At 50.2% G+C, this 21,124-nt stretch overlaps 1 protein-coding gene across 2 annotated transcripts in view; it reads left to right on the forward strand.

Moving 5' to 3' along the window:
* EEPD1 (endonuclease/exonuclease/phosphatase family domain containing 1) overlaps positions 1-21,124 on the forward strand; it is an 89,630-nt gene that overhangs the window by 63,318 nt on the left and 5,188 nt on the right. The window contains exons 4-6 of one of the 2 annotated variants that reach the window (XM_039862749.1): positions 13,879-13,989; positions 17,278-17,412; positions 19,481-19,619. In XM_039862749.1, the coding sequence (XP_039718683.1) occupies positions 13,879-13,989; positions 17,278-17,412; positions 19,481-19,619 (385 nt within the window). The remainder of the gene's footprint in view (positions 1-13,878; positions 13,990-17,277; positions 17,413-19,480; positions 19,620-21,124) is intronic. The other variant, XM_039862750.1, reaches the window with a different exon arrangement.

Consider the following 21,124-nt stretch of genomic DNA (forward strand, 5'->3'; position numbering starts at 1 on the left):
AATCTTCCCTCAAATAATTATAACTCTGGGTAAAATGCAGACAACTATTTGAAGGCACGTAAGAGCAACCCAAAGTAAGCAGAGACTGTAGAGGCGTCAACCCTCAAAAGAAGGGGCCAGCCCTGGGTGAGATCTATACGTTTTTCCCCGCGATGGAAGTCCGCAGTCTATGTGGGCTGTTAGAGCTAGGCAGGAAGTCTGGGGGGATGTCACAAGTATTCTCTCTTTTCTTGGATAGTCTGCCTAAAGCTTTCTCATTTCTTGTTGAGCTTTTCAAAGAACTTTTGGTTTTATTGCTTTTCTCTCTTTTCCTCCCTCTATTTTAGTCATTTCTGCTCTAATCTTCTTTGTTTCTTTCTCCTATTTTGGGTTTAGTTTGTACTTCTTTTTCCGGTATCTTAAAGTAAAAGCTTAGGTTATTGATTTGAGATCTTTCTTCTGTACTAATAGAAGCATCTACAGCTATAAATTTCCCCCTAAGCACGGCTTTAGCTGGATAGCATGAGTATTGGTATGTTACATCTTCCTTTTCATTCATCTCAAAATGTTTCTAGATTTTCCTTATGGTTTCTTCTTTAACCCAATGGTTATGTACAAGTGAGCTGTTTCATTTCCACTTATTTATAAATTTCCCCAAATTCTTTCTGTTATTGATTTCTAATTTTATTCCATCCTATTGCGGTCAGAGAATACTCTTTATTTGACTTCGGTCCTTTTAAATGTACTGAGGCTCGTTTCATGGATTAGCATATGGTCTAGTCTGGAGAATGTTCCACGTGCACTTGAAAATAATGTGTATTCTGTTGTTGGGTGGAGTATTCTATAAATGTCTATTGTTTATATTGTTGTTTAAGTCTTTTATGTCTTGTTATCTTCTGTTTAGTTGTTTTACCCATTATTGAGAGTGTGGTATTGAAGCCTCCAGTTATCGTTGTTAGATTGTCTGTTTCCTCCTTTAACTCTGTAAGTTTTTGCTTTACGCATCCTGGAGCTATGTTACTAAGTACATATATGTTTATAATGGTTATGTATTTCTGATTCATTGACCCTTATTAGAAAATATCCCTCTTCTAGGAACCCCTTTTGTTTCAAAGTCTGGTTTTCTTTGATATCAGTGTGGCCATTCCAGCTCCCTTAGGGTTGCTGTCATGATAGATCTTTTTCCATCCTTTTACTTGCAACCTCCTTGTTTCTTTGAGTCTTGAGTGTATCTCCTCTACACAGCATGTAGTTGGATATTGTTTCTTACTCAGTTCGACAGTCTCTACCTTTCGATTGGGTTATTTAACCCATTCACATTTAGCGTTATTATCAATATGGTTGGATGTATGTCTGCCATTTTACTTCTGGTTTTCTGGGTCATTTTTTGGTTCCTCTTTTCCTCTTTTGCTCCTTCCTTTGCATTAAGTGAATATTTTCTAATGTATCATTTTCATTTCCTTAATGATTGTTTTCACTATGCTTTTTGAATTATCTTCTTAGTAGTCGCTCTAGTGTTTACCATATATATCTTAATTTACCAGCTTTATACTAACTTAAATTTCAGGGAGACATTCACTCCTATGGAGTCGTGTTCCCTTTCTCTCCCTTGTGAGCTGTCGTCACACGCATTACATCTCACTGTGCTACAGACCCAGTTATACATTGTTATCATCATTACTTTATACACTTCTATGTCTTTTGAAGAAGATGAGAGAGCAAGTATAAATTTATAGAGTTAGCTACATGAATCATCTTATTTACTATTTCCGGTTTTCTTCATTTGTTTTGTGGATTCAAGTTACCATTTGGCCTCATTTCTTTATTCCAGGACATTTTCCTTCCTACTCAGCTCCTTTGTGCTGTTGTCATCTATATTACATTACGTTACAGGCCCAACGATAGAACTGTATATGTGTCGTTTTATACAACATGGATAAAAGAGGAAAATGTGCACTTACACTGTCTTTTGTAAATCCATCATTCCCCTTACGGGTTCTCTCCCTTTTTTCATGAGGATTCCAGCTGGTCTAGCGTCACTTGCTTTCAGCCTAAAGAACTTTAAAAACTATTTCTCGGAAGGAGGGTCTGCCAGCAACAAATTCTTGCTGTTTCGTTTGTTGGAGAATGTATTTTATCTTCATTTTTGAAAGATGGTTTTTCTGGATTTAAGATTCTCGGTTGGCAGCTCTTTGAATATACCATTTCATTGCCTTCCGGCCTCCATTGTTTTAGATAAACATTCAGCTGTTGATCTTCGGAGGAAGACTTTTGAGAGCTGGCTGTATTACTGGGCATTATGTTTGCTGAAGGAGCATTTTATTTATTGGGTTTCTGAAGAGCAGTTCATACTTACTCAGTGTTCCCAAAGCGGATTCCACTTTAGTGATGCAATTTCATTTGTTTGAGGAGACTTCAAAGGCATTATCTACATTCCAATAAAACATTTCACATGGTTTTGGCAAAGAGAGAACGAAAAGGAGATGGCATGATGATATTCTAGTAAGACCAGAGACTTTGTCGTAAGAAATACCTGAGTTTGATTCTCAAATTATAGGTTATGAAATCAATTTAGTAAATTACAACCAGCATTTGTTTATGTATACTGTATACATATATACCTCATATGCATACAGATGGATGGATGGATGGATGGATGGATGGATGGATGGATGGATGAGTGGATAGATAGATGAGTGATAGATGGACATATACATACATGCATACATACAAAATTGGTAGGCAGATATATACACCAGATTGCCATATAAAAATTATTTATTGCTATGAGTCATGGTCAAAAATGTTTCATATCTACTGTCCTAGACCATTTATTGGATTGGGAGAGGGGGAGGGGGCTTGCTCTGGGGCTTTTCCAGGACTGGAAAGGCTCTGCTTTTCCTTGGTTATATCCTAAGCACTTTTCCCATCTGTTTCATTAGTCTTTTGACCGTTTTGCTTTTCAATAGAAAGAAAATGTGCTGAATTCATTGCATTCTCTTTAAAATTGTTGCACATAGTCACCGCCTAATACAGACATCTGCATAACCTTGGTGACACAAGTTACATGCAATTTCCTGTCTTGTTTGGTCCACATCAAATGCTTCTCTTATCAGGAAATGCTGACAATTAGTTGGTACTCAGAGAACTTTCAATTCACGTTTTTAGAGAATTCCGAGACTTTTCATGAATGATTCATTCATTTCTTGAGAGCATGACTTTGTATTCAGCAAAGTTTGGGCTAATGTGTCATTTTAAATGAAACAGAAGGGCAGGCAGGTAAAATCGTTTGGATCAGTTGCTAAAAATATCAGCTGCTGATGTTCTTAGCAGGTAAGAGTATCCTGATCGAGCTGGTCATTAAGGCTTGCTTTGACACAATTAATTTAATGGAGAGATCTATCAAACTGTTACCTACCCATTTAGAATGAGTAATTCCTACAGGTGAAAATATTGTTTGGGCAGCATCGAAGTGATGATTTGGGGCCTTAATGAGATTCTAAACTTCTGGGAAAGCATCCAACCTGCTTTCAGAGATTTTGATCTGTCTTCATAGAAATGAAGAAAGGTGTACCGACATTCTTTATGAATGTAATCCAAGACTACTTTCTAGATCCTAGACTTAGTTTCCCTATGACATTCTTACCTGTGCCGACGCCCACTCTTTCCCTTGCCCCAAGCCTGCTCCACCGAACTCTTGTCCATGAAAAACAGACTCATTTTCACATGCAGAATTAATCGGGTGGGAAAAAACAGCCAGGGAGAACAAAGCAGCCCCCCATGTATGGGTTCCTCTAAAATTACCCGCCTTCCTCGTCATCTGCCAGTGGCTTCCTACGCAAGTGGCCAGTCAAGGGATTTACTTAAGTGGCACTATAGAGTCACGATTGGACCCCAACCTTTGCACCAGCTCCTGGGAGAACATTAAAGCCTCTGCCCCCAGATTATAAAATTGTGAGACTGTGGTTTTTTGTTATTGCTAATCTTCTCCATCAGGCAAGCTTGGTCTTCCCTCCTGGTCTCCACCTGCCTGAGACCCTGGTTGAGGAATAAACTGCTTGATATCGATTGTTCACTTTGCTTCTCATTACCCAGACATCCTTATTAGGCACTGAGTTTGGGTGGCTGTATTTGTGAATAAGAGGGAAGAAGAAACAAGTATTTTTAGGTGTCATTTCAGGATGGAGCAGGGACATTTTTCTATGTTGTTTTTGGTGCTTAATTTATTTAGTAAAAGCTTTTATTTATGAAAAGGAAATTAAGTGTGTGCATGTGTGTGTGTGCGTGTGTATACACACACACGCACATCTTCTACACGAATAAAGTTCAAGCCAATTAATTAGTATTTATACTATCACTAGAAGTGAAATTTCAAGAAAATTTGAAAGCAGAGAAAAAATGAAAACACATAACATTACTATTCGGTCTCTGTAATTTTGTTGTTCAGATCCTCGTTTATATCATCACCAGAGTAAGTCCTTGAAAATGCAAGTTTGATCATATTACTCCCCTCCTTGCAGCTGCTTGGGTAGAAAGCTGAGTGGCATAATGGGGTCAGGTAGGCAGGGATTTGGGTCCTGGTTCAGCCGCTTGCTCTTCGGGTGATCTTAATCCCTCCAGCCCCATGTCTCTCATTTCTCAAGCCAGGATAATGCCTGTGTCGCAGAGCCCCGCCGTGAAGCACATCAGGCAGCGTGTGTAAAGAGCCTGCAGTAATACTTGGCTCGTGGTGAGCCTTCTAGTAAATGAGCACTGCTCTGGTTCTGATTCATTGATACGGGGCTCTCTTCCTGTGCCGCGGGCACTGTCATGGCATCCACGACGTGGCCCTTGCCTCGTGTGTAACTTGATTTTGTCGCACCTCTCTTCTCTCTGTCCTGTTTGCTTTCCATCCACCCACTTCCAGTATGTTCGCAGCCTGAAAACCTGCGAAACGAACACCAGGCTATGCGGCTATTTTTAAGTGCCTCTGGCCAAAGACATAATGGAAAGGGAGGTTGACTCAAAGACAGTTTGGGGGATTGGCGATCCAGGTCTCCCATTAGCACAGAAAATTCAGAACCAACGAGTCTCTGGATATTTACCAAAATGAGAATGCTCTTTCGGGAACCGCTATCTATAGTTCCTGCCGCCATCAAGTGTCTGGTAATGAAAAATTCCAGGTCTCTCCATCCCTTGCTGCCCACACAGAAAAGAACAATCGAATCTATGTAGTTTGCTTAGAAATAAAGCAAAGAAATATTCAGGCTTTAAAGATTAGGATTTGGCATAATGCAAATCAAAATAAAATGTCATGAATCAGTAGTACTTTCACCCATGGCTCTGAAGTCTTTATTTTTATGATTATTGCTGCGGAGGAAGTCAGGCTGCGCAAACACCATTTAGAATAGTTGAAGGCTGGTGTTTCATAAGAAAAATGGCAACTACAGCGATTTCCCTGAGGGTCTGTAAGTACTAATTCTGTTTAATGTGACGGTTCCTAAATACTCTTGGTTCTTCACAGAAACGCTTATGGAAAGTCCTGGGAACTTTGCCATCTAGAGTGAAGCCGAAGAGTGAACTAATGTTCATGGGCTGAGAAAATCTGTCTCTGGGGTTTAAAAAACGTATAGGTGTTTGCATGAGAGGGTCAGGGTGGGCGCTAATGTAAACTGCTGGCGTTGGCTGCTCCTAAATTATTTCCTTTGGATTCAAGTACCTCAATAATCGTTCCCTACCCCATTGTGTTGGCTTTCTGTCTCCTCCCCGTCCCTGCCCTTTCTGCTGTCATATCCGAAACCTCCTGGGGAAAAATGCTCTTATTAATAAATTGTACCGTTTACAGACAGTTTTTCCCCTGTCTGTACCTGTCTCACCTATTGATCGAGCCTGTTTACCTGAAAATATCAAAGAGGGAAGAAGACTCAAAAAAGGAAGCTCTATGTACAGTTGGCTAAGTCATCCTGGTTTGTCTTAGGAAATAAGTTATCATCACCTTACAAGCTCGAGGCAGCCTGTTTGCTTACAAGTAAGATGTAACATCTATGGTTGACACTGTTGAATGTTTTGTTCAGAACTTCATTAGGAAACACCGAATGAAAGTCTGCCTTCTCAGCCTTCAGCGCTGGCATGTTTCTCAAGCGATGTAAAAACATTAGAATCCACAGAATGGCACGCTTGGTGCCAGCCATGGTGTGGCTGCCCCGTGTTTCTGCTCTGATTGGGGTGCTTTGCCCTGCCGACAACTTTTCTCCACTCTCCGAAAATAGCCACAAAATCCTCCAAAACGCATTGCTATTTTCAGATCTGCTTCCACTTAGAATAATTAGTTTCAATCATTACGCACAAGTTTAGTGCCTAATTACGGAAGAAGTGCTTGTTTTATTTGCCCCGAAACTGTCTTTTTTGAGCTTCAGAAAAGCTACATTCCAAAAATTACTGGGCTGTCCGCTCTTCTTCCAGGTGCTCAATAGTCGTGTGGAAAGAAGGCTGGAATAAACTCTGTCTAGAGGCGGTGTCTCTAAGGGTGGCCCCGATTCCCTACCCCCTGCCTAAGGGACAGTGGGAGGGATGTCACAGCTGTAGCATCGGGTGTTTGTTGAGTGAAAAGATTGGTTCTTCTGCTTTATCCTAAACACTGAATCCATTGCCTAAGTCATCTTTTTTTTATGATTGACATAAAATTCACATATTATAAAATTAACCATTTTAGAGTCCATTTGAAAGCAAATAATTCTGCGGTATTCAGTCCCTAGTTCTACCCTCACCTCTATCTAGTTCCAAGATGTTTCCATCCTCCGTAGACAAGCCAGGACCTACCTACCAAGCCTGCATCCCCTCTCCTCCGCCCCCAGCACCCGCGGCCACCAGCCTACGTTCCGTCTCTGTGGATTTGCCTGTCCCGGTGTTTCAGATCAACGGAGCCCCGGAACGTGCAGCCTTCGGGATCTGGCTCCTTCACGCAGTGCGATGTTTCAAGGCGCGTCCGCGTTGCAGCAGGTGTTAGCACTTCGTTGCCCTTAGTGGTTCGCAGCCGTTTCCTGGTGTGGACACAACGCGGCGCATGTCGTTTATCCATTCGTGGTTCCCTCTCTCGACTCTTGTGAATAGGGCTGCTGTGAACATTCACATACTGGCATTTGTCCGAGGACTGATTTTCAGTTCTTTTGAGCCAATTTGCTTATTTCCCAATTATCTCTCCAGTCCGCCCGCCGCTCCCCCCGTCATGCGTCCCTCGTCGCTTCCTGCGTCCCCGTAACCGGTGTGTCCCTCCCCGGGCCCGCGCTCTACACCGAAGCCCTGCGGCCTTTCCGCGGTGCAGAGGTACGGCTCGTGCCCTTCACCGACTTCAGCATTGCTCGTAGGATAAGGAGCAAAGTCCTCTCGGGGCACCAGGGCCCGCACGGCCAGGTCGCTGACCGTCCTTTTAAGCTCACGTCACCCTCCTGCCTCTCACTATCTGTGCTGCAGCCACCTTGACCTTTCTGCCCTACAGACTCGCCACGCTCTGTCCCACTGTGGGACCTTTGCGCATGCTGTCCCCGCCGTCTGCATTACTCTCGTTCCCTCTGCCTAATTAACGCCTTCTCGTCCTCAAGTTCTGAAGTCAAGCATCACCTCTTCTGGGAAGCCTGCCCCGCTTCAGTCAGACGCCCCAGCATCACCGATGCCACAGTCTCCCGGAACCAGTCCTTCTTAGCACAAGTCTCAGCTGCAGTTGTACTTTTGCATGATTCTTTGATTAGTGACTGTGCCTACAGGACAGAAAAGGCAGAGCGTGGGTTCCAGAGCCCGACGACTGCCTGGGTTTAAGGGCTGGCTCTGTGCCTTATTGGCTGTGTGATCTTGGGCAAGTTAATCACCCTCTCTGTGCCTCTGTCTCCTCATCCGTCCAATGAGGGTAATCATGACACCGACGTTAGAAGGCTGTCGTGAGAGTGAAATGAATTCATACGTGTTAAGTACCTGGCACTAGAATGACCTCAATAAAAGTATTGTTACTATAATTTAAAAAGAATCACCTGTGTCTCCATCTCCACCACCCCCCTCACCCCATGCTTCTCATCCCCAGACTGCAAGCCCTTGCAAAAAAAAAAAAAAAGTTTTAATTGCCCTCGAAAGGTTTTTTCCTCCCCTTTGCTTATTTTTAACCGCCTTGTTTAGGAAACGTGTGACGAGTCACTTTTGGAAGCACAGAGGAGAGGCTAACAGAACCGGCAGCGGTCTGTTGACAGGGGTGTCGCTACCCTCGTCTCTGTGAAAACAGCTAATGATTAGCCGATCGCGGGGGCTGAGGAAATGTCTCCGTATTTGCGTTCTGTCTTCCTCAGCGTGATGAGAATGTTTGCCCAAGGACGGACAGTCATCCAGAATATTTTTCAGGTCCCCGTGGAAAGAGTGAGTTTGTGGATCTGACCTAGCAGTGACTCGTGGGCAGAGCGATGGAGGGCCGCGAGCTCGCTGCTTCTCTTGAGGGATGCAGACGGGCAGGGCCTGGCTTTTAGAGAGGGGGCGACTTACGAATCTGCAGACGCGTGGCTGTGTGCTAGGAGCCCCCAGCCCCACCGGGACGAAGGCTGTAGTCCAACGTGTTGACTTTCCCGGGAGAGCTATGACCCCAGGACCCACGCAGCCTGGCACGTTGGCAATGAAACTGACTTTAGCAGTGTGGTGGCTGTAGAGCTTTTAGCTCCAGAGACCTCAAAATGTGTAATGCCCATGGTTAATGCGCGTGGTGCAGTGACCGTCACATGGGTTAGTGATGTGCGTTTGACTTGTGTTTTCTGAGACTTCTTTCCTAAGTGCATTTGAGCATTAGACTTGGCCAAACCTGGGTTTTCATCCTGCCTGGACCACTTGCTCGTGGTGAGCGACCTTGCCTTGTTACCTTTCTGAGCCCTGGTACCTTTCTGAGCCCTGGTGTCCTCACGTGTCAAATGGGAGTGTTATTACCTACTGCACAGGGTTGTCAGTAGGAGTAACTGTTAATCTGTGAAAAGTGCCTGCCAAATAATTGGCACTTGATAGATGTTGGGTTCCTTCCCTTCCCATTCCTCCACCCTCTGAGTATTTCTTAGAGGATTCAGAAGCTAACCTGGTCGTAGATTGTTGACCACGTGTGTTTTCTTACTATTGTTGAATTTACCCAAACTTTACGTATTAAAAGTGTGCTCCTCTTCCAGGCAGTTTTGCAAGGGATCTTCAGGTGAGACTGAGGGACCATCAACAAAAATCGATGCAGGTTTTTGGAAGCATGGAATTCCCTCTCCGAGTCTGGGGGAAAAGTTACCCCAATGTGCCGTCAATGCAGTCAGCTTCTCCGTGGAACTCGCAGAGAAAGAGGGAGGAAGGAGTCTTAACGTTCATGAGAGTCTTGTATTCCCTCTCTCGTTTGATGCTTCCCTGACTCCTGACCCAGGTTCTGTGTGGCCAGGCTGAAAGGTAGGAGGCTTTGGTTTTGCCATCTGACCAGCTGGTGGTGGGGTAGGTGCTGAAGAATGAGGATGTCAACCCTTTTTGGTCTGGAGTGAGAGAAACAAGTCTGGCCCACGATAGTTCTTGTGACTTATCTGGGGGAGAGAAGCCATAAGGTGAGATCCTCAAGAGACATCTCTTTGATTCATTCATTCGACAGATGTTTGTCACATGCCTGCTGTGTGCCATGCTGTGGCCACACGTTATGCCCCAGGGTGACCTGCAGAGAGCCACAGTCAGATGCTTTTGAGGTGTGAGGTAGGAGAGCTGAAATGATGTTTGTTTGTTTTGAATAAATAGTAAAAGCTGTCTTTCCAGACCCAGGTGTTAACAACAGAAAGGCTGAGTTCAAAATCAGCAGTTGTCCAGCCTTGGCTGAGCTTCTCACACTTTAGTCTAAAATCGCTTGGGGAACTTGGTAGAAGCACACACCTTGGCCCTAACCTCAGAGATTCTGGTTCGGTCAGGGATGGGGTCTTCAAATCTGCTGTTTTAAAAACAAAAACCAGGGGAATTGTGAAGGTGGCAGGGGTGGGTTAGCACGGGTGGCGTGGGGGACGGGGGCGCAGGCATCAGGGTGTGCAGATCAGTCACCTGGGAGACCGGCCTCCAGTCACACACACACCTTCCCCTTTCCTTTTCCACCCTGACCGTCCTGGTGAGCCACTTTGACCTGTGAGAGTAGTATTTCTTCTTGCTGGTGTGTGGGCGAAGCAGAAAATTTGAGAACCAACTGTTCTAAATAAAACAATTTAAGGCAGAGTTCGGGCTTCGAGGGCTCCCAGTGCATGTTCTGTTTTCCTTGGAAAGTTTTAGGAGAAAGAATCTACGGGTTTGGTGCAGGCAGGCTGGCCACACCCCTTGGAGCTGGCCCTGTTGCACCTGCCCAGTTCACACCCTCCCCCTAACACTTCCAGCTGTGTGACCTTGACTCTCAAACCTGGGCTTAAGCTTTCCCTGCTGCTCTTTGCTCAGGAGTAACTGGTAGCGTGTCTGCCTCCTGGGGGCTTTGGGGGGCTGACGGGGATGATGGATACAGAACAGGGAGGCTCTGAAGCAGGCTGCTCAGAGCTGGTCAGTCACCCTGGGATCCTGGGAAAATGCAGATCCCAGTGCAGTAGGCGTGAGGTGGGCCCGAGAGAGTGCACTTCTCACAGACTCCCAGGTGAAGTCAGTGATGCTGGTCCGTGGACCACACTCTGAGGACCTCAAAGGCTCTCTCTCCTTAGGTGTGCGGGGTGAACTGTTCGTGCAGACGGTCCACCCACTACGTCGACATGCTGGCAATTCTTTTTCCAGTCCTAGAAATAGAAGGACCTGACGCTGATGGTGAAAATTTGGGCACAGAATGCTTTCAGCCCCCGACGCCTTTTTCTCTTAAATTATTCATTGTCCCCAGTGACATAAGAAATACTGCAGAAGAGGGTAGAGAGGGATCATCTACTCTGTGGGCCGAGGGAGGGTCTTGAGCAAGGCTTCAGATGCACGAAATACAGGTGGCCCTTGGGTTTAGGAATTCTGCATCCTTAGTTTTAAAATATAAAGCCTTTTAAATATAAAACAAAGAAAAAGGAGACCGTCTTGTCTTCATCCAGTAACGCCGATTTTAAATTCTGGGTCAGAGTCACCTGGAGAGGCTGTTAGAATGCAGATTGCCAGGCCCCACCCTGGAGATTCTGACTCAGCAGGTCCGGGTAGGGCCTGAGAATTTGCATGTTTAAGTTCCCATGGATTCTGCCGCTCACACTTTGCCTGGACCACTCGAGTCTCAAAAGACCATCTCTGAGAGCGACAAACATGGAAACAATGCCAGCCTGTGCCACCGCTTCACACTGCCGACCTGCCTGGGATGGGACTTGCTTCAGCTGGGCTGGGGTTTGGGGCGTGAACGGGAGATTCACCTGTCCTCAGGTATCTGAGGGTCCTGGGAGGGTGAGGGGAGAGGAGGTCTCTGCTGCCTGCAGGTGGCTCTTCCCAGCACGGCAGGTGAGCCCCTGAGGCTGGGCTCTCAGATCTGGCTGGCTGGCTGATCACCTGGGAGGCTTTTTAAAAACAGAGCCCCCTTCCCTTATCCCCCCCTCCCACCCCCTGCCCCGAGTGTCTGCTGGGAGAGGCGGGCTGGCGGCCAGTTCTGGGCCCCCTGCGTGGAGGACAGTGAGGCACCAGGTGGGCAGTGGGAAGCTTCTTTCCTTTTCAATGATTCTTGAATTCAGCTCTAATGATCACTCAGCAAGCAAATGATTCCCCAGCAGGAAATCGGACCTTTTGTAAAGGGCGTTTCCTCGCTGGTTCCTGAAAGTTTTAGTTGATAAATTCCAGCTGCATTTTCCAAAGTGCTTCATTGCCAGTCCAAGGATGGCTACTGGCCAGGACTAGCTGGCCAAGGGGATTCATCCCAGGTGAAGCCCTGGTGAGGAACAGTGCTGTCCACAGCCACCTGGCACCGGGCAGTATTGACGACCCAATCCCAGAGCAACACTTCGTAGGCAAACTCAAAGTCAGTTTAAAACTGAGGCAATTATTTCAATAATTAGCTCCAAGGAGCAGTTATTTACCCACTTTTGTTTGTCGCATGGGAACTTGAGGACCGAGGTCTTCCCGGGAATCCCCTGGTTCACCGCAGGTGGTTGGGGAGTGTCACAGGGCACTGTGCCCTGGGCCAGGTGGGCTTTATAAAGTGACTCGGCTACGGCGTGGGCTGTTGGGGAAAGAGACAGAAGCATCTAATCGTACGAGCAGTGGAACTATCTAAAGCGGACCCCCAGCACCCCGTCCCCCTCGCCCAGGTTCATTTTCTCCACAATGCTGGTCACCCCAGAAGTGACTGGCCGGGCACTCGATTATGCCTCGTCTCCCCTCTTGCCACGTAAGCACCGTGCGTGCAGAGGACCAGGCCGTTAGATGCTGGCATCTCTCAGCTTTTGGGGGTGAGCCGTCCAGGAACTTGGGTGTGAGCGCGGCTCTCCACAGCCGAGCGTTCCAGAAGGGGGCCGCCTGCCCACGTCCCTGCCCGAAGCTGGGTGGATGCTCGGGGAGGATCGGGGCAGCCGCAGCAGCTCTCAAACCTCAGCAGGCATCAGCATCACCTGGAGACACGTCACTGGGCATCACTTCAGAGTTCTGGTCCAGGAGGTCTGCGGTGGGGCTAGGGAGGTTCTAACAAGCCTCCCAGGGGATGCCAATGCTGCTGGGCCCGGGACCACAGTCTGAGAAGCCCAGGGCGTCATCGTGGCCCTCACAGCTCACTCAGTGGCTCGATGTGGGTGGGTCGGGTGACAGGCGGGGAGACGTCTGAGACGCTCTGCCGGGTGCAGGTGAGGAGATGGGCTCTGTGACAGGTCACAGCGCTGGGACTGCAGAACAGAAAGAGGGCACTCCAGAGACGTGTGACAGCAGAATTGAGGGGCTGGGCCGAGTGAGAGATGGGGTGTGGGAGGGGAGGGGCGAGTCGGAGCTGCTGCGAGTTCGAAAATGCCAGGAACTGAGATGGGGTCGGGGAAGGAATGGCCCGTTCCTTTGGGACCTGCTGGATCTGCAGTTCTGTGGAGACTTTCAGATGCAAACGTTAGGGCCAGTGGTCGAAATAATGGCTGAAAACTTGAGAGAAATCTGAGCTGCAGGTCCAGCTTTGGGGGCCTTTGAGACAGTGACGCACCCAGCAGGAAACCCAAAGATGAGGGGCATGTTCGAGATGCAGAAAGCAGAGGGACAAGAGCACGTCCCCAGGAAGAGGTGGTACCAGATGTTGGAGCATCCCCAAAACTGAGCCCACATCTGCCAGATTCTGGGGACCCTTCGAAAGACCCAACCCCAGGAGGCAGGTTGTACTTGGGGCATGAGTTAGAGGAACTGGTCTACACCCTTAGAAGTCTGTCGATTTTCGACTCCCCATTTTACTTTGCCTTGGGGATAGGACCGCCTTGCAGTTCCCACGCCCTGTTGGTGGAACAGGGGTCAGGAGGAAGTACCACACCTTGCACACACCTGGGCGTGGTCGCCATCCAGGACGGTGGGGCTTCCTTCTTGAAGAAGACCAAGGTGAACAGTATGGCAGTTCAGGGTGAAGCTGGGGTCGGCTTTTGCACCCCTAAGGAATGTACCATGTTTTCCTCTGCGTTCAATGCTGATCTAGGCCCCCTGGGACTTTGAATCCGCAGAGTAAAACGGATTCTGACAAGTCATTTTGAACTATCTGTGCTAGAACGCTAGAACACTACAAAGAATTGCTTACTGTGAGCTAAGAGTTCCCAGGTGGCGTTTGTACGTGTCACAGGTGGACAGGGTGTCTTCTGACTCATGGTGCTTGCGTTTGGTCGCCGTGGAGACCACTGGGATACAGCCCGGCGCATCTTCGAGTCTCTTGCACGCCTTAGGCGGCTCCTCCGGCTGCCACCAGCGGGAGCCGCTCCAGGCGGGAGCGCCTCCCCACCTGTGCTGTCTTTGCAGTTCTGTGCGGAGCTAAACCAGCCAGTCCTGCCCAACATCCGCAAGTGGAAGGGGCCCCGGGGAGCCTGGAAGGCCGTCGTCGCCGACTCGCCCTCGACTCCGCTCCAGAAGGTACCCTCGCCGGCCAGGCTTGCCTTTTCTTTCCTCGTTATTGAAGCGTCCGTTTCCCCTAACCACGGACATTTGGAAATTTCCCTTTGCCAGCACCCCTCGCGCAGCTTTGCCTCTCTGCCCCTCGTCACCATTCATTTCCAGATGTCCTGGTTCTCGGTCCGTGTTTGGATCGGGAATGGACTGCTGCCCACGCGGAAATACGGGTTTGGGGCGTTAGGAGGGGAGCGATCTTGACAGGAACTGGGGCGGCGGAGGAGGCGTTTCCGCCCTTCATCCTCACAATCACTCCCTGCAGCTCCGATTCTGCCAGGTTCGAGGAGAGCCCGGTTCGTTGACTGAAAATGTCAGAGTCACCGAATTCATACCGGGAGTGTTTGCCTTCGGTGGCGGAAACTGTGCACGTGGAAATGTTGGGGGGCAATTTTCAGCAGATTTTGATTTTGAATTTTCTTCCGTTAGTGGCACACCTGCGGCCGTACACATACATTGTCACCCTTACATATGCAAAGACAGTTTCTGCTCATGTGGAGTGTTCAGGATCAGTGGAGTTTCAGATTTTTAAATAGACTTTTTTTAATCATGAGTTGGAAACGGTGTCACCACGTAATTTTTCTATAAATGCAGATGTTATATTTTTATCTCCCGTCTGCCAAATTTGCTTACAAACACATGCAAATTGCACTTGTACGAGTGACGTTGAGATTTGGGCTCTTAAATTACAAATGAACACTGGATTAAAAGTGTCCAGTCGTTTATTGACAATAAGCCCTCTTTATGGCTGCTGCTTAAAACTATGATATAAATCTCATCTCACTGGGTTTTATGTTTTGGGGTGTAGATGGTCACTGTAGGTGACAGCTGATGACATGAACAGGCTAGGAACAAAAACTGGTCAAGTTTTTACCACTGTAGCCCGTGGCTCTGCCTTCTCGGTCCACGTAGAAATCATAGCATCACCTTGCATTTTTAAACAGCTCTTTACACGTATGCAGGTTCACAAGGCTCTCGTCGTCCATGCGACAGTCCTTATTCATCCATTCAACACATCATTAGACAGGTCACCACGTGCCAGGCACGGCCACACGCCAGCTACACACAGGTGAGGACAGCAGACTTAGAACCCAGCCCTGCCTGTCATCACTCTCTGTGAGCCGGGGGTCCCACAGAGCCCGGTAGAGCCCCTCCCTCCAGCAACTCAAAGCCTGTTGGGGGGACAAGACAGGAAACCCTGCTCCAGGTTGGGCGTCAGGCCATTGGACAATAGCACGCGATTGGCGGGAGTCCCAAGTTCAAGCCACTTCAACCTCCCACTCATCTGTAAAGCGGGAGCACAGGGCAGCTGGGAGGTTGAAGAAGGTAATGTGTTGGGGTGCTTCACCCAGCATTGCGGTGCTTCACCCACAGAGCACAGGCCAGGCCAGGTCGGGTAGGGGCTTGTGCCCGGCTCGGGCTGCAGCTAGGTCCAGGTCTAGCCAGCTGCTGCCGTGGAAGGTTGTGAACAAATCTCCTGGTTTCTCAAGACATGCAAATATCTAGATTTTCATGTGAAATTTCCTGGATTTTAAATATGGACAGATAATCCAAAAAAATTTTAAACACAGTCTGAGTCTAACATTATATCTGCAAGTCAGAGTGCTCCACCTCCAGCCTAGACAAACACGAGGAAGCGGTCACGGCAGCTGCCACCTCTCCAACGCCTGCAGTGGCGTCCGGGCACCTTCTGTTCGTTCCTCCAGGGGTGTGGACATATAGTGAGTCGAAACCATTTGCCCAGAAGCCACCCCATCGCTGCAAGGTGGGGCTCAGACCCAAACCTTGTTAGCTCTGCGGCTGTGATGCCTGGCCGCTCCCACTGCCCCGCGATGAGGTGCAGCTGCTCCCCTGGAGGTGGGGGGGGTGGTGCTCCCAGGAGGGCAATCAGGACACCGTGGTGGCAGGAACAGCATGCACGGCCGGGTGAGGCCACAAGGCCCGGTCCTGCTGGGAACGTCCGTGGCAGGGGTGACAGGTAGCATCGGCAGGTGGGTGCCCACCTGGAGGGCCCCTCTGCCTGTGGCAGCGCGAGCCTGGAGGTTCGTGAGCAGCAGGTGACCTGAGCAGAACCGTGGGAGGGTCGCGGTGGCACCACCCTGGGAAACGGTGGGTGGGGGGCTGAGGCTCAGAAGCTGATGGGTAAATCACAGTCCCTTCACTTTACACCTGAGGAGACAGGTTTAGAAAAACGGAGCAGCTCACACGCGTCTCGTCCCACAGCGGAGTGATGGGTCCTGCAGTTCCTGCCTAGCCCTCTCCCTGGGGACACGTTGGCCTTGTAAAGCATGATCCCGTTTCTTCTTCCCCCCCTCCACACGTGCCACTCACTCTGGGTGTGGGGCGGGGACCCCAGCCGAGGCTGGGAACTCAGCGGAAGCTGCTCAGGTTATGCAAAGTCACCTCCTTTCACAATGAGCATCCGGGGCCCAATGGGGACACTACTGATCTCGCCGGGGGCAGCGGAGCCTCCAAGGCTAGGCTGGGGTGTGGGAGGACCCTGTCCTCCATCCACAGGCCCTGGTGGCAGCAGCTCGGGGCAGGCAGATCAGAGCGGGCCCTCTGACTGCCAGAGATGGCAGGGATTCAGCACCAGGCCTGGGCCCTGCCGATAACCACCCTGCTTGTCTGCCCACTCACCGCCCTCACAGCCCCTGCTCCAGGACTCAGACCCCTGCATGGGGCCCTGTCCACCTTCGATGGGCCTTGACCAGTTCCACCACTGAGACCCCATTCATCCAGCAAACATTTATTGAGCGTTCACCGGGTACTGGGCACTGTTTGTTGCAAGCAGCAGCTGACGAGTAAGAAAACACACTCCTTGGAGTCTTCTTATGTTTGAAGCTCAGCTTTGCCATTCACCAGCTGTGGGATATTAGAGAAGTTGCTTAACCCCACTGAGCAGCTCTTGACGGAAGTAGGAGTGGCTACCTCGTGGGATGTGATGATCAAGAAGATAACTCTGTGCACAGTCTGGGCTTCCCCCCCTGCCCCCTACCCACAAAAAGAGAAGAACTCAGACACCCCTGGATGTGTGGAAAACTCAAAACATGTGGGAAATTGCGGGGGCGGGGCGCACAAGGAAGAACGGCCGTGGCTTCGGGTGTGCTTTTGTTTCAGAAACAGCCCCTGTGCCTGTGACCTCGTGACCCAGAGTGGTGCCTGACCTTCTCCCCATCCCTTCCTGGCCTCTCCTCCTCTTCCCCAGACCCCAGACCTACCCCTCTCCAAACTAATCCCCATCTTCTCCCGCAGGGGGCTGGGTTTTCGGGATTCCTGTGGGACACCTCCACTGGGGTGGAGCTGAGAGACGCTGCCTCACTGGACAGGTCACCTGGCAACGGGCATGGGAAGCCCACAGGTCCCAGCCCGTACCTCGCACGATTCAAGGTACCCATTCAAGTCGCCGTGAAGGTCTACTTCTAAAAAGAAAAGTCCCTTTTTAAGCCGTGAGCCAGAGAAGCCTTACCTGTTTGCCCTGGTTTTACTCACCGCTGGGGTCCCCTTGGCTGGTGAACTTGCCCAGGGCAGGAATGAGAGGGATTGGAGGGGACCCAGGCTCCGTCTGGGCGAGAAGGAGATCGATCTGGCTGTCTCCCAGACTGACACACATCGAAGCGACCTGGGGGAGATGTTCTTAAAACCAGGGGCTCCCTGCAGGACTCCTGAGACAGGGCCCCAGACAGTTAAGTGCTCCTTCAGCTGTCCTGGTTAGTGAGGCTGGGCGTTTGGGAGTCGCTGGACGAGAAGGCACCAGGACTGAGGACTCTTTTCTTGCCAGGGAGAAGAGGGACCCTCAAGGGGTCACTTGGGTTTGAAGGGGTTCAGGAGGGGCCTCTGGGCTGAGGGGCCAGGATAGCCCATAACTGACATCTGCAGGTGAGCTGTCACCCACGTGTGGGTCTGTGTCTCACCAGAGTCGGGAGCAGCAAGCAGACTGAGTCAATTGTCTCGCCTGTCCCCAGGGTCAGGCTCATGAGCAGACAGTCAGACATTGGGCAGCAGGAGGGAGGAGAGGCCAGTGGCCAGAGCAGGTCACCAAGTCAGCAATCAATTGGCCTTATCCCTGTGGCACGACCCTGTGAAGTCACGGGGTTGGACAAGAGTGGTCCCTTGCCACAGAGCCTAGCCAGCTGCCTGCCAGGCGTGTGGGACACCCCTCTGCCCCACCTGTGTGCTCCAGAGCTGTCATGGAGCCTGAGAGTTGCCCCAACCCCAGCACCGGGCTGGGCCCTGGATGCACTAAGTGGGGGCCACATCGGCTCCAGCTGGGATCTCGTCCCTGGCTCATGTCCCTCACACCTGTAGCTGCAGAGCTGCTGGGATTCTGTGAGCACACACACCTGGGGCTTGTACTTGCGTGACTGATGTGTAAGCCACCCAGATAGCATCTTTAAACCCTCCTAACAGGGTCCCCTCTTTATATAAAATGCTGTCCTGGCTTTGGCCACACAGGGCAACAGTCAGGACCAGCCAGTGTCTCTACAAGGCAGGCTGTTTTTAATGAGAAAGTGCTCTTGTGTCACGAATGATGCCCCAAATCCTCTAAATAAAGCAGTCCCCTAGACAGGCCCTCAGCCTCTTCATGTCACACCCACGGCCAGGCAGATGGTACAGGACAGAGATGCGTCTTCTCTCTCCGCCTGCAGTCAGAGCTGTGGCTGCGGCTCTGCGGGCTGGGCGGTGGCGGCGGCGAGCTGGGGTCACATCTGTAAGACAGAACTGGCCGCCACCACTTCCTGGGAGCTCCCCCTGCACGCCCTCCCCTCCCTGCAGAGTGTTTAGTGGGTGTTGTCGTGACAAACAGAAGGCAGGATTGCCAAACCCCGAGCAGCTGAGCAATGCTGGGTGCTCAGGGACCAACTCCGTCTTCCTGTTTCTGCACCTGCACCCACGGCCCCCACCTGGGGACGCGGGACTGGGGCAGAGCATGTGCCGCCAGCATCCGTCTGGCTCTCGTTCTTGCCATGTTCAAAATCAGGTAAAAGTGAACGTGAGGGCCCAGCGGTCTCCAGAGAGAAAAGAACACATAGGTTGTGGGGGGCAGGGAAGGAGGCCGATTCCCACAGCCTCAGCCTCGCAGGGGGATGCTGGCCCTGCAGGTGGGGGATCCAGGCCTTTGTTGACAACCAGCTGCTAGAGCCACCTCCTCCTCCTCCTCCTTTACAGTTGCTTGGGAGGAAAAAAAAAAAACCCTGTTATTTTCAGATGTGCTCAGATTTCCAGGCCATAAGGAGGAGTGGGGGTGCCATGTGGAAGGCTTAGACTAATAGAAGAAGAAAGGGGACAAATCTTACGGCCGCCCACCGTGCATTGTCCCCTGGGTGGGTGGGAGCCAGCCTCGTTTGTGTTTATTTTGTCAACATGGAGCATGAAGCTCTTCATTGGTCCTAACGGATCCAGGAAACAGGAGCATCTTAAGTCCGTCCCTGTCGCTTTGTTTCCTCTTGTGGACCAGGTCGGAAGTAATGACTTGACCCTCGTGAACCTGCACCTCGCAACCCTGAGCCTCCCTGGGGGTGAGAACCCAAGCAAGAATCACGGTGACAGCCACCGTCTGGCCAGCTTCGCACAGACCTTGCAGGAAACCCTGAAAGGTAGGACATTGTCTTTCCCTGTATCGGGCCAGCAGCCCCACTCCTGCAGGAGAGGGGAGGGCGGCCTCTTCCAGGCGTCTCTCTGGTCCCTTCGGCTGGCTGTTCTGTCAACGGCAACGCATAGTGAGGGTGCAGGAGATGGTCACACCCCTGCACCTTCTGGAGCCCGGCCGCCCCTGTGCCTGCTGACATCTTTGTCTCTGTGGGCGGAGAATGCACATTCCACAGTATCATCTTGTGGCTCTTCTTTGATGAAGAGGATTAGGGGGAAAAAAAAATAGTCAGTGACACCCTGCCCCATGACAGCTCATCCTGGGCTTGGCTGCCTCTGTGGTGCCACCTGCAGATTTGCACGTGCTCTTCTTATGGAAGGGAGACCATTGGTGACGAGGGGAATGGGACATGCTGATTAGCAAGAAGTGGGGTTTTTCCCCCTTGCAGGGTGCAGGTGGTGCTGAAGAGCCCGGAGCCCCCAGAAGGGCTGGCTTCTGCTCTTGCCTCCTTCAGCAGCTCTAGGATGTCAAACGACACACCACTTCAAGCCCCACCTGATGGGGTGCTGACAGTGCCAGCCTCACAGGGGTGCCTGGGGCTGGGTAACCGTCTGTGGAAGTACCAGGTACGTAGTAGGTGCTTGGAGGACGTGAGATGACTCAAAAAATATCAGAGAAATTAAGAGGACTTTTCCAAAAAGGGCAGAACTCCGGAAGGAAGGGAGGCTCTCTGTCTCCCAGGCCCTGCCCACGACAGCATGGAAGGAAGGCTTTCTCTCCATGGCTGGCCTAGCAGAAGGGAAAGTCGGCACGGCCGTGAGGACAGGGTGTCTTCAGTTTGGCTCTGCTTCTTGGAGCACTGACGACCTTCCCTGGGTGAGGGCTTACAGCCTGGAATTCTCAGCCATACTTTGGAGTTTTGACCAATATTTTGTAGCTTTCTAAGCCTTTTCCTCGATAAACTGGCCCCTCACAATGGGTGATTGGTGAAGATTCAGCTCGAAAAATTGGTCAAACCACAGTCTTGCATTTAACCACAACCATCCCTGCCGTATGTCTCCAGCATGTCCTCATCTTCCCAAGCTGAAACCCTGAACCCTCTCAGACACTAGCTCCCCTTCCCCCCACCCCTCAGCTCCTGGCAGCCACCCTTCTACTTCCTGTCTCTACGAATCCAACTGCCCCCAGGGATCTGATGTAAGTGGGATCCTGCAGTATCTGTCCTGTGTTGGGCTGATTTCACTTAGCCCGATGTCTTCAGGTTTGCTCTGTGCTGTAGCACGTACCAGAATCTCCTTCTTTTTCGGGCCAGATACTATCCCGTTGTGTGTATATGTGCGTGAACCACGTTTTGCTTCTTTCCTCGGTCGATGGACACTTGGCTTGTTTTCATCTTTTGACTGCTGTGGGCGTCGATCCGCAACTTATGCTTGAACCAAGATGTGCTGTGACCAGCATTCTACTTGAGTTATGAGTCTCTCAGCTGAAAGAGGAGCAGCTATGTGGGAAGTG

Source organism: Pteropus medius, unplaced genomic scaffold, assembly GCF_902729225.1.
Source record: "Pteropus medius unplaced genomic scaffold, Ma_sr-lr_union100, whole genome shotgun sequence".
Classification (NCBI taxonomy): domain Eukaryota; kingdom Metazoa; phylum Chordata; class Mammalia; order Chiroptera; family Pteropodidae; genus Pteropus; species Pteropus medius.